The following is a 13,608-nucleotide window of genomic DNA, read 5'->3' on the forward strand; positions in this document are numbered from 1 at the left end:
TGTGAAAAATGTGGAGTGTGGAAGGGGGTGTGTGAAAAATGTGGTGTGGAAGGGGGCGTGTGTGAAAAATGTGGAGTGTGGAAGGGGGCGTGTGTGAAAAATGTGGAGTGTGGAAGGGGGCGTGTGTGAAAAATGTGGAGTGTGGAAGGGGGCGTGTGTGAAAAATGTGGGTTGTGTGAGGAAGTGTGTGCGCAGACAGACTCTAAGACATGAAGAGTAAGTGTGTAAAGACGCGCTATGTGTGTGACATGGGGTGTGAGAGAAGGTGTGTGTGAAAAATGTGGAGTGTGGAAGGGGGTGTGGGTGAGACGTGGGCTGTGGGAGGAGGAGTGTGAGGAGACTCAGACTCTAAGACACGAAATGTAGAAGGTGTGTGTGAAGGTATGGTGTGTGTGTGACACGGGGTGCGGGAGGAGGCGTGGGTGAAAGGCGCCGAGTGCGGGGTTCTGTGCACGCGGCAGAGTGGTGGCCTGGGAGGGGAGGTCTGTGTGCTGGGCAGTGAGCGGGCGCAGAGGGACAGTCGCTGGTGCATGGGTGTCAGTGACAGGGCGCAGGCAGGCGGCGGGGGGGGGGGGGGGGGGACAGGGGCGGGAGGAAGAAGAGGGATGTTAGGAAAAGGCCAAGCTCCCAGCCCTGGGGGGAAAGATGCTCTCTGTCTCCATCGACCGGCTCAGCCCACAGGTGCCTGCATCTCACCTCAGCTGAAGCCTACTTAAGGGGCACTGTGTAAGGACAGAGGGACCCTGCCTGCTCTAATGAGTGATTATTAGAGACGGACATTTTCTCAGCTTCCCCAATGTAGCACGTCAATGGGGCGGGTGATAGAGCTCAGCTAAGAGCAGAAAGGCTGTTGGCTCCGGGACTTGTTAGAAGAAACACAGCGCGGGAGAGGGAAGCGCTACCCAGGGCAGGACCTCGTGTCCATTCCCAGGTGCACAGTTAGGGACCCGGAGGCTTCGTCACTGGACATCTAAAGCTGCGGGCTGGGTTTTGAATAGTCAGGAGGGGCAAGTCACAGTGTGGTCATGAGGCTGACTAGCACGACAGAGGGCAGCCTGGTGGTCTCCAAACTCATCTGTCCCTCCTATTGTCCCACTCAGTGAAACTCATTTAATAAAAAGGAACCTGAATCAGGACCCTAACCTAAAACAAAACCAGTGGAGACCCTCCTCAGGGATCTAACTGGTGCCGCGGGCCTTCCTGAAAGCTGAGTAAACTGTGTCCCTCCCACTCCCCGTGGCCAGCACACAGGGGCGTTCCTAGAGCTCCCCAGTGCTTCCTCACCTGGAGTTCAAAGGGCTGAACTAGGGTCCTCAAGGCCATGTGGGGCTCATCTGGCTGTGTCCTGTCTACTAGGATTATAGTTTTGAATCAGGAGGGCAGCAGTAGGCCCAGAGAAAGCTCAGAAGGAACATACACATGTATGCATACATACACCCCTAACATGCAGTCACACACACATATGCACAATACACATACATGCACACACACAGAACACTGAGCTAGAAGGTGAGGCCCCTGCAGGATGAAAAGACTGAAGCTTGATTATGGTTTCAAATTGAGGAAGACGCTCAGAGTCCCCTAATCCCCTGGAAATGAGTGACAGGAAACTGTGACCTTGGGCTGCCAGGCACTCCCTGTGTCCCTACCATAGAATAAGGGTTGAAGGAGCTATTCTCTAAGCACCCTTCTACCTCTAAGGTTTTATGATGTTATGAAAACTGCTTCACCTGAACCCTGCTAAAAAGTAGTTATCTTTGCCATTAGATTTCTGGATAGTCAAGGCCATTTCCTTGGGAATGAACATTACATACGGGCCTCATGGCCTTCCGAAATGTTGGTTGAGGGACATTTTGCCTCTTTGGAAAAGTCAAACATGCGTCCGTTGGAAAGCAGGTTAGATCACCCACGCTGGGGACCAGAGCCACATCTTCTTGCCACCCCTGCCACAATAAGAACACCCCACTGAATGGTGTGTGGACACAGGGACCATGGTTATTCTTGGAGATACAGTTTAATGAAGTGTTGAGAATCTACAGAGGAACATAGCAAAGGACTGCTTCCATTTGTATCTAATTATCATTTCTGCCAATGGGTAACCCTCTCTGAGACTCTTAACCTAAGATTCAGTTTGCCTGCCCATGAAATTGGAGCACATGATATATTTGCAAAAGATGCACTCTGGGAATAGGCGAAGCTCTGAACCCCCAGAGCACTACGATGGTGTATGATTTCCCCCATTTCCCAAATGCCTCCTTAACAAGAAACACTACGTGCAGAATGAAGAGAAGTCACTGGCCACACTATGTGACAGGCATGTGGCTGGTGGCAGGCGAGGCACACTCACTAACTGGTGACTGGACTCCCACACCAGCATCAGCAGAGAGTCCAGCTCCAAAATGGGGCATCTGGCCCACAGCCAATCATGAAACTTAAGGAGCATTAAATGAGTGACACCAAAAGTCTGCCACCTGGTCCGAGCCACAGTCCCTGCTTCACACACGTCTGTTCTTCTGCAGGGGGGACTGCTCTGCCTCGGTCCTGTCCACCAGTTCTCTTCCGACAGCGTAATTGGTAGATGCTGTACAGCAGCCCCAGACTCTGGGATCACTTTGGGGAAGTCCTTTAGTAGTAAAGTGAGAATTCACGCCTGAAGGTCCCTGAACTCTGCCAGGCCACAACAGAACTGTAAATTCTGGATGTGCCCTGTAGCTGTTCTGATTTTTATCCAGAAAATTATTGCATGGTCAACACTCCAGGCCCATAAAACTAGCCAAGTGCAAGGGAGTGTTGTATGGTTAAGCCATGGGAGCCTGCCTGAATTTTGACATTTTTCCCCTTTGAAGTCAGATGTCCCAAAAGAACCCTTATTAAAGTCCACTGCTGACCACGGAATATGCCAAAGTGCTTATGTGCCTGGGGAGGCAGGGGCCAGGCCAAGCAGGACCTGGGGTGTGGCTCTGTCACTGACAAGTGGTGATGGGAGAAGCTCCTTTGCAAGAGAAACTCCAGAACCTTTGCTTTGGACTCTGAAAAGGTACACCCTCTACTCACCCCTCATCCACAGTGGTTGTAAAGGGAACAATCAGAGACCCTTTTCTCCCCAGTGGCCGAAGCCAGAGAGTGCCTTTGAAACTCTGAAAGCCCAAATTAAGGCAGAACCTCTCCTGGACCCAAAAATGGGGTTTCCTTGTTAGTCCTGGAGAAAACATAGGATCCCTCTCCACTGTGTTCAGAAAACAAGAAATGCGTTTGTCTTAAAGCAAGAAAGATTTTGGAAACAAGCAAGCGCTCAGTGACGCTGTGCGATCGCTCGGGGCAGAGCACAGTGAACAGCACCCAGTGCCCGCAGGGCGCCGACACGATTCAGCGGGCAGGGGCTGCCTGGAACGCTGGGTTGGGAGAGATTCTTAAGTTGTCCCTGGGCTCTGCGGGCAGAGTGCTGCCGTCGATCAATGATGTCTGCCCTGAGTGGGCGAGGGGACAGCAGCGTCACGCATTTCCATTCTTGACTGGCATGGGGGGTAGGTTAGGTAATATCCTTTAGGGCCATGTTGTACTAGACAGGAGAGCTACTTCACAAGGTAACCTGCTTGCAGGCCACCCTTTTGCAGAACTGTTTCCAGCACGCCGAATCTTGACAGGGCCGGGGCCGCAGTCGCGGGCACCTTACAGTGAACCAGTGCAGTGATTCAGCGGCCCGACCTGCCCTGTGACCACACAGATGCCTCCATGGCATCGAGGCGCCCTTCAGTCTGCGCTGGGAGCTGGCCTGGCCGAGCACGTTGGGGCACCGGCCCTGGCTTTGGGCTGCCTGCTCCTCGGCGCCGCCCAGGACGCACCGCTGCCCATTGGCTCCCCGGGTTACCCAGGGGGCCTTCCTGGTCTCAGCTGTAAAGGGCGGCCATGGGTGGTCCTAAGGGCTGAGTGGCAATACACTTGAGTGTCACTCTCTGCCAGGCTCTAAAAAGGTGTGAGTAGATGTTAGTTATGCTTATTCCTCAGTCCCCATGAGTAATATGGAGAAAACAGTGATCTGCTGCTCTCACTGGCCTGACCAGAGGATGAAAGCGGCCACACCGACTGTAAGTGCCTGGCCCATGGTAAATGTGCCATTAAATTCTGCCACTGTTTTTTTTTTAATTGACTAAAAGTTTGTACTTTATTCCAATTTCTCAGGTTTTTCGCTAATACCCTTCCCTGTTCCAGGATCCCACCCAGGATACTACATTACACTTAGTTGTCATGTACGTCCTCTGGGCTATGGCAGTGTCTCAGACCTGAACAGTTCTGAGGAGCGCCGCATGTCCCCCCACTGGGGCTGGTCTGATGCCTGCCTCCTCATTAGACCAGGGCTGTGGGTTGCAGCGAGGGACAGACCCCAGAGGTAGAAAATGTACAAACCATCACCACGCCTGATCCCTGTTGGTATTGACCTTGATCACCTGGCCAAGGTGGTGACGGTCAGATTTCTTCCCTGTGCAATCACTCTGCTCTCCCTCTCCAGGCTGTGTGCACTGGAAAGATGTCACTAGGGACAGCGCCCAGCGAAGGAGTGAGAAGTTCCGCATCCCTGCCCCACCCCGAGGATGGAGGGCCTTACGGACATGATGTGTGACTTTACACACAGGAGACTCATGTCTTCTCCCCGAGCCAGGCTATTTTTTTTATTCTTACCTCCTGTAGAAAGATGCTCCCTGTTGCCTGAATACAAAAACATAGAACCAAGGGGGACAGGCTGCATGAAAACCCAAACTTAGAATCTCAGCCCCAGTCCCTGGCTGTCACGGTGGCCAACCCCACCCCAAAACCTTTGTAAAAGTGAAAGGCTGGAAAGGCCTTGCGCCCACCTCCTCCGGCTCTGTGGTCAGGGAGTTGGGGGGACTCACCATGTTATGCTTGAGGATTCTCTGGACCACGGGAGTGAACACTTCGATGACCACCATGGACCGGGGCCGCTCTCTGCAGTGCTGGGGAGACAGGAGGGCACGGTCAGCATGGAGCCTGCGGCCCCTCCCAGGGCTCGGGGGCAGGGGGCTCGGCACTGCTGCCTGGGCCCCGTGCTGAATACTGCTGCGTAGCTTTTTGCTTCTTTGTTTGATTAAGAGAAGTGGGGTGAGGATGGAGCTTCCATTTGCCTTTTATTCTGACCTTAAAGTCTGAGGTTGTTTCAGATGGTACAGAAGGGCATGTGCCTGACAGGGCCCTTATTTACTACAGCGAGACTTCTGCAGCACCGAGACCCAGAACGCTGCCTAACAGAGGAGTCTCCCAATAATCAGTGCAAGGATACCAGGGGTTTAATGTTTGGACAGCAGAATCTTGAAAATTCTGTGACTTTTCAACTGTTGGCTTTGCTAAGCGGTAACAGTTAACTGGCAGGCCAAATGTAGCTCTCAGATTTATTTTATCTCATTGACATGGTGTTTTGTTTTCACATCAAAACAGAAGGACCTCAGGTAGAGCAGACATGACCCCATCAATCCAACACATGTACAACCTGCCCGGGCCCGAAGTTGCTGAGTTTCCCTGCCATGGATGAGGACACTGTCCTTGGGATATTAGAAATCAGAACTTTTCCTCAGATCTTGGGGTCCTGGTTTTAAAGTCTGGCAGAAGAGGCATGGCCGGTGTGTCCAGAGAGCCGGCCCAGCGTGGACCCAGTAGAGGCTTTGTTCCCCTCAAGCTCCCCTCTCTGGAGGGCCGCCTGGTGGGTGAGGCACTGAGGCGATGGCTTTGACCCTACCCCCCGAGGGACAGCGGCCAGGAGGCTCACAGGCACTCTAGCTGGGACTCCTCCCTCCAAGGGGGAGGGCAGCCCGCTGTTCTATCAGGTAGTGTCCAAAAGGATGGTTTGGTCTATATTGTTGTTTTTTCTTTTTAACCCTTACCCAAGGATATGTTTATTGATTTGGGGGAGAGGGGGGAGGAGAAACATGGATGTGAGAGAAACACTGATTGGTTGCCTCCCATATGTGCCCTGGCTGGGGATCAAACTGCAACCTTTTGGGTGTATAGTTCGATGCTCCAACCAACTGAGCCACCTGACCAGAGCTGTATCACTGGGGTTTAAACTGTGCTACAGTTTAGTTTGAAGAGGTCCACTGCTCTAGAACAAGTTTGTAAACCACGAGATCTGGGAGAAAACATACAGCTGAAAGGAGAAAGAGAAGCACAGCTGGATTAAACTGGACCAAGTATCGAGAGGAGATGACATGCTGCGACAGGTGAAGGAGCAGCGGGCCATTTTCTCAGGAGCCTGAACACTGGGTTATCTGACCCCACCCTGCTTGGGGGCACAGAGGCCCATCTTGTCCTCAGTCTCACCAAGCTGTCACTTCCTCTCCTGGTGTGCTCCAAGCGGGTGGCGGGGCCTGGGTACAGCACAGGAGCCTGCCGCCTGTATGTGGGCATGCTCTCGCATGCACACGTGCACAGGTACAACCGTGAAGTCGGGCGCTCACCCACTGGAACCCACTTTACCTGCTTGGACTGGAAGGCACACACTGGCACATGCCCACATTAACAATGTACCCTGGGCACTTCGGGCCAGCAGGCTGGGCTCACCCTCTGCTCTGTGGGTTGCTGAAAAAGGTCTCCTGATGGAGAGATAGGGCCAAAGAGGATAACACAATCCTGTCTCCCTAAAATTCGTGTCACCTGACAGACATGCAGAGAGAGCATGCTCCCTAGGCTGCAGGGCGGGGGTGGGGGCGAAGGGCAAGGGGTGGAGGCAGTAAGTATACCCCAGTCTCCTTTCCTCCAGGAACCATCAGGCCTCCCAGGTGGCTTTGCCATGCCACATGGGAGGAAGGAAATACAAGTGAGGTGAGTCATCAGGAATGAGACCAGGGGAGTGCTAGGCCCTTGTCTTCCCAAGGACAAATCATTACATTAAAAAGTCAGACAGCAAAGAACAAAACTGGATTGTGCGCTGGTTCAGCCCTGGGGCCGACGCAGTGAGCTGGCAGAATGAGGGATGCCTGGTCCTCAACGTGCCCTGGACCTGTTCCGTGTAAATCCCACTGAGAGGCTGGCGCCGCATCCCTGGGAGCGGGTGTCCCACTCCATGGCTCCTCCAGGCTCTCTTGGCATCCTCTGACTGCTTTTCCTCCTCAGGAAAGCCCCACGGCTGGGCCCCCACTGTGGGCCAGCTGGTACTCAGAGAAGCCCTGGCAAAAATAACCCAGCTCTGACGTCAGGAGCCCAGAAAATCGGCTATGAACTTCTCCCAAGACAGCCACAAAGATATTTCAAGGAAAAGCTTGACACGCCTCCCTGACCCACTGGTTTGGACACTGGGCCTCAATGATCACCTGCCAGAGAGGGGACTGTAATTTTATGAACAGTGCACCTGGATTGCCTGCAGGCTGTGTCCAGGGCCCTGACCCCCACTGGCAGGGCCTGAGTTTTCAGCAAATTGTGCAAAGCCAACCCCCAGCATGCGTGCACATGCACACCTGCGCGCGCACACACACCTGCGCGCACCCAGCATGCGTGCACACACAAATTGTGCAAAGCCAACCCCCAGCATGTGTGCACACGCACACATGCGTGCACACGCACACCTGCGCGCACCCAGCATGCGTGCACACACACACCCTGCAGGTGCAGCCCCGCTGCAGCCATGCCATACCTTGCAGAAGAATTCACAGAGATCTGGTGGTGGGTGGTTGTTTTCCAGCAAAGGGGCGATTGCCTGAAAGACAATGAACTGAATGTCAGTCTGCATCTAAAGGAATCATACAGGGGATGTGTGTCTACACGAGAGGGTCGACTCGCGATGGAAGGCACATCTCCCTGTCACTCTCTGGGCAAAAAGGGCTCACTCCCTAATTTGCAGGCCAGGGCTCCTAAATTTGGGAGTGCATGGCTCCCTTGGAGAAGCTGATAAAAGCTCTGGGTTGCCTGCCAGAAAAACACACATAGAATAATGCATGTAGCTTTAGGGGTTTCATGACCTGCTGACGCCCTCCTCTGATCGACAGTCCCTGACGATGAGGCACGATAGTGGGTTTCTCAGCCGTGTACTGCTGACACCTGGGGCCAGCTGCTCCTATGGTGGCAGCTGCCCTGTGTGCTGTGGGATGTCTAGCAGCAGCCTGTTCTCAACCCACTGGATGCCAGGAGCGACCCCTAACCCAGTGGTGACAACCAAAAACGCCTCCAGATACACTCCATTTTAATATTTAATGCCCCTTGAATTAATTTCTCACCAAACCTTCTTAAGCCAGTTGGACAATAATCACTGGTTCCACTGTCATTCCTATGCCAGGGTCCCATGGACTGAGTGGTATTTGATTCTCGATTTTTCTGTCTCTTTCATAATTTGTTTTATGCTAAATTTCAAATTCAAATAAAAATTCTGAACAATTAAAAAAGTGTGTCCAGACACTGCCAAATGCCCTTGGTGGGGGGAGGGGAAGGGCGGGCAAAACTGGCCCCAACTGGTCCTGGTGCAAGTGTCTCTTACAGAGCCTGCAACAGGCCAGCTCTTGGTCAGTGTTAGTTACTAGATGGTTAACAGCAATGTGAAGTTCACACTTTTTCCTGTTTGCCACCCTGAGCACATGATTAGGAAACAGGAGACCCAGGACCCAGCAATGAGACTGCCAGGCTGTGTGACCTTGGGCGGGCAACTCAACATCTCTGGGCATTAGTCTTCTAGTCCATAAAATGGGGGAAACTAGAGTTACTGATTCACAGGGTTGTTGGGAGGATTTGGTGAGAGAAAACTCTAGAAGCTTTGGCACCTCAAGCTTGGTATAAGCTCACTGCCTAGAGCATGGCATGTCGCTGACACCACCAAAAGGAGACCGTCCTCGTCTGTACTGGCACGGCAGCAAGGGGTGACAATTTTGCCCGACTCCCCAGGGAGGCTCCGTGATGCCAGGGTCTCCCCATGACCACCTGCCACAGCTCCGACCCTGCCTGCTTGGTTTCAGGGGGTCTCCTCGACCTGCCCACTACAGCGATGCCCTTGGCTGTGGGTAGAGACCTCTCAGTAAGGCCTTCTGCTAGTCTCAGGACCATTAGGGAAAGAAAAGTATAACCGGACACGAGGAAAAGATGACCTCTGGTTGACCAGTTGTGTAGGTGAGGGCATCTAGGTAAAAGCTGAAGTCACTGAAATGGAGATGAGGTTCTGTAGCACCAACGAACAGGTTGATGAGAGCTGGAGACCAGGCCCAGGGTCATATTTGCCCAGGGCAGTGCATGTGCCTATTCAAAATTTAACTGATATGAAACAAAATGATTTTAAATGAAATAAAATTAAGAATGCAGTTCCTCAGTCCTGCTAACCACATTTCAGATGCTCAGAAGTCAGTCACATGAAGCCAGTGGCCACCACATGGGACAGTGCAGAGAACGTGTCCACTTTGTAGGAAGCTCTACTGGACAGTGAGGCTCAGTGTCTGGCCACTGGCTGGGGACTCTGCTGGCCTTAGTGACGTCACAGCAGGGGCAGGGGGACAAGGGGCCTCTGTCTGGCCTGTGGCTCTGCTCCTCAGGTCCAGCCCTGGGAGGAGGGATCACGCGCAGGGGGCGTCCCCCTGGCTTGAGCCCCTTTAATCACACTGAGCCCCTCTTTCATGGGCATGAGTCAAGGAACAGAGGAGTGGGAACACATTAGCACCCGGAGTGGGCGTCAGGCGTGGGCTCTGTGCTTCCGCAGCAGTTATCTCATTTGACCGTCGTCACAACTTGCTGAGGTAAAGCTGCAGTTACTTCCACTGACACAGGTGAAGAGACAACGGGTCAGGGGAGTTACGAGGCCTGCCTTGGTCACGGAATGATGGTAATTTTAAAACGAGTAATTAATAAAAAGGCTTATATTTTTGTGGAATCTTTCTATGAGCTAAACGCATTAGGTATATTAGCATTCTTAACCATCCCAGCAGCCTTGCAGGAAAGGCTCTGTTGTCACACACATTTCACAGAGGAGAAGACTGAGGCCTCGAGTGTCAAGCTGGCTATCTGAGTGGTTGTCTGACTAAATAAAAATATCCTGGAGCCAGTAGAAGGAAGAGGGGCAGACCAGTGGTTCTTGACTGGGGTGACTTTGCCCCCAGGGGAAATCAGCATGCGCGGAAATGGTTTTGTCACCACGGTGGGGGGTGGAGGACTACTGGCATCTAGTGGGCGGAGGCCAGGGATGGTGCTCAGCCTCCTACAGTGCACAGGACAGCCCTCGCCACAAAGGATTATCCATCCCCAAATGTCACTGGTGTCAAGGGTGAGGAACCTTGGGGTAGATATGCATGAAAAGACTGGAAAGAATTTCCAAGACATTTTATTAAGTAAAAAGACAAACACAGAACAACACACCCAGCACGTCATCACTGATGTTAAAAACAAAAAGCAAAAACACAACCGTGTGTGTCTGTGTGGTTTCGTTACTGCTGGGAACCCCTGGGACTGTCTCTGAAGAGGCTGCTGGAATGGGATGAATTTTTTCTTTTTTAACAATTAAAATACATTCATGAAATACTTGCAAAATAGAAGACAATTTTAATAAAATTAAGTAAAAGTTAAAGTTCTTCCATTATTCACCCAAGGTCACTGCTAGTATGAGGTGGGCCCAGGGTCTGCATCTGGCTCTGAACTTGAACCCACATTCAGCTTTAAACCCACTTTCTTGGCCAGCATGGGGGAGGGCAGCCGGCATTTGGCCTCCCAGTCCGTCCTCATTCAGTGATATTTCAGCTGTTACGAACCAACAATCACCTATTGCACGGATGCCAACTCCAGTTACTTGTTAAAGTGCTTATGAAATATAAGTACATTAAAAAAAAAAAAGCCCCATTGGGAGAGAACTAATCGCCAACAGGTCAAATCAGATAGTGTTAATTGCTGGAATGAAAGGAGGCTACTGAAGGCTTCACAATAATGAACACAGCATCGGGAATAAAGAATACTGAAGGGGAGGCATGGGGGGTGGCTAAGGGCAGGATCCTTACATCAAAATCTTCCCTGTTCTCAGGCATCCTTGCTGAGTAGCAAAGTTCAGCCCGGCCCAATTAAGGGGCCAGCCCAGCCAAATTAGCTGGCTAAATGCAGCCTAGATTTCTGGGACAAAATTTTTTTTTCCCAGTTGTTTTTTTTTAAATTATATTTTATTAATTCTGCTATTACAGTTGTCCTCAATTTGCCCCCCTCCACCTCATACCCCCCACACCTTTGTTCATGTCCATGGATCATGTGTGTCAGTAAGTTCTTTCCTTACCAAAGTTTCTTTCCCAGGCTTGTCCTAGGTCCAAAGCCCTTGCCTCTCCTTTCCGGGGCCAAGGCTCACAGTGGGACCCACGGGCGTTGTCAGAGGGAGAGGAAGATGCCAATCCCTTCCCTGGCATCCACATTCCCTCTGCTTCTCCACTACCCAGTCTCGCCCCTTTGCCCTTCCTGGCGCTGGGCCCCCTGCATGGACAGCCTTCCCTGGGAGCGCTCCCATCCGACTCTTAAGACTGAGTTTGCTCACCTCCTCCTGGACGCCCTCTGTCATTTTCCTCCCTGACAGAGGAGGTTTGGTGTCTGTCCTTTGTGTTCCTCTAACACCCTGAACAAATGTCAGCTTCTGACCATTATTTCTTGGTTATCCCTTGACTTGCCAGGTTCTCCCAATACACAGTGAATCCCTCAGTGGCAGCTTTGTGTCTATGGAACACAGACTAGTGTCTGACACATACCTGTGCTCACATGCCAACAAACATGTGTCAAGTTACTGTGTTAATTAATAGTACACCAGAGGATGGTAGTGACAGGTGATCAGGGATGCCCCAGGTGATGCTCCCCCGTGCTGGCCGGAGACAGCAATGGGTGGTCGGGCTGGAGCACAGGAAAAACCTCTGTATTTTTAACAAGTTCCCACTTAGTACCTACTATGTACCAGACACTGTGGTTGGGGCTCTGCAGAAGCTGCTACCTTTACTCTCTGCAATAAGAGGCCTCGGGGCTTATCTCCTGTGGTGCCAACGGCACCCAGCTGGGGCAAGGAGGGCGATTCTCTAGGCTGGGCAATGGCCAAGTTGGTGGGCGCCCAAAGCCCTAATTCAGTGCCAAGAGGCACAGTGTCTGGGATGTTGCCCTCGTTTCAAAGGCTGCAGCCATGGGACCTCTTGGGCAGGTGAGTGTTCCAGGTCCTTTCCCAGGCACACAAGCCTCTGCCTCTCACTTCCATTTCTAGTTCTGCCTCCCTGCTTTCCACTTCCTTAGGCTTCTTGCTCCTGGAATGTTAAAGTTTCCAAAAACTACCGCGTTGCTTTAAATCTCTGTTCATATTTTATTTCCTCTCTCTGGAATGCCTTTACTCTGGCAAACTCCTATTGATCCTTCAAAACCCAGTGCAGACATCACTGCCCCCAGGAAGCTCTCTGGCTTCTTACCCAGGTGAGTTTTTCACTCCACTCTCTACACAACATGCCTCTATTTTTGCAGTGATTTCATTTGTCTTCCTACAATAGATGATGAACTCTTTAGTAGCAGGGGCTATCTTATTTATCAGTGGATTCAAATACACAGCAGCACAGTGCGTGGCATCCAGCAGGTGCAACTTCATATCTTTCTTCTCTCTAGTGAGAGTTATGTTTCATGACTTAAAAAAACTCAGGAAGCTATTTTACCCCACAGATGCTTACATCATAGTCAAATCCCAGAAAATATCATCTCACTTTGCATATCAGAGGGGATTAAGTCCAGGTTCTATCTGTGGATTAATTAGGAGATATGGCCTGGGGCAAGAAAGAAGCCGGTCACTGCCAAGGGTTTTGCCTCTGAGTAAGTTATAAAGGTCTCCGCTGTCTCCTGCCTTCAACTCCCTCAGCAGACTCAGGAAGAAAGAGGCAGTTAAGACACATTTGCTATAAACCTCAAAGATAATTACATCTCCCCCAAAATCAATGTGTGAAATGTGCCAAAGCAGGAGGGAGACATGTCTGGCTTGAGAGGGAAGAGAAAGCTGAGTGAGGTGGCTGCGCTGCTGATGACGCGGGCGCCTCCAGGGTCAGCTCAGAGCCCGGAAGAGCGGTGGGTCCCGGGAGCGGGCAGAGGGGAGAGGCAGTGAGAGACTTACCACAATGATGTTCTCATGCTCCTGCGTGGTCAAGTTTGTGTTCTAAAGGATGGAACGCAGAAAGCAGGAAGAAAACAAAACAAAAATGCAAATGTTAACAAAATGGAACACTGTATCTCAAAGGTTCGCCCAGTTTCACAAAGCTTTCAGCCTCTCATGGCACTACTGTTGCTTTTTCGTAATTACACAGACCCGAAGACCCCCAAAGGCATAATTGGGACAGGAGAAAAGTACAAATTGGGGCAGGAGGAATCATGTTTCCAGTGTCTGTTTTGCAGCTTTTGGGTTACGTGACCTTGGACAGATCACTTCCCACCGAGACCCAGTTTCTTCTGCTGTAAATGGGATCCTCTTTGGGCTGCTGGGAGAGGATATAGGGACAGGGCTTAAAACTGTGGTTGGCACTTGCCATGGCGATGCCGCTTGGAAGCCAGAAGACAGGTTCATGATAAACATGTGAAGAATAGACTTTTAAGTTTTGACTCTGTGCCGGAGTCTTTTAGGAGCAGCATGTGCATCATCTCAGCAGTTTGCAAACT

General features: G+C 51.5%; 1 protein-coding gene across 1 annotated transcript in view; it reads right to left on the minus strand.

Moving 5' to 3' along the window:
- Positions 1–13,608, minus strand: part of CMIP (c-Maf inducing protein) — a 226,350-nt gene that overhangs the window by 32,722 nt on the left and 180,020 nt on the right. Inside the window, exons 5-7 of the mRNA XM_054579136.1 lie at positions 13,070–13,111; positions 7,637–7,699; positions 4,890–4,970 (exon numbers count right to left, since the gene is read on the minus strand). Coding sequence (XP_054435111.1) covers positions 4,890–4,970; positions 7,637–7,699; positions 13,070–13,111 — 186 coding nt within the window. The remainder of the gene's footprint in view (positions 1–4,889; positions 4,971–7,636; positions 7,700–13,069; positions 13,112–13,608) is intronic.

This window comes from Pteronotus mesoamericanus, unplaced genomic scaffold (assembly GCF_021234165.1).
Source record: "Pteronotus mesoamericanus isolate MK-2021 breed Mesoamerican mustached bat unplaced genomic scaffold, CSHL_Meso_final contig_52, whole genome shotgun sequence".
In the NCBI taxonomy this organism is placed as follows: Eukaryota; Metazoa; Chordata; class Mammalia; order Chiroptera; family Mormoopidae; genus Pteronotus; species Pteronotus mesoamericanus.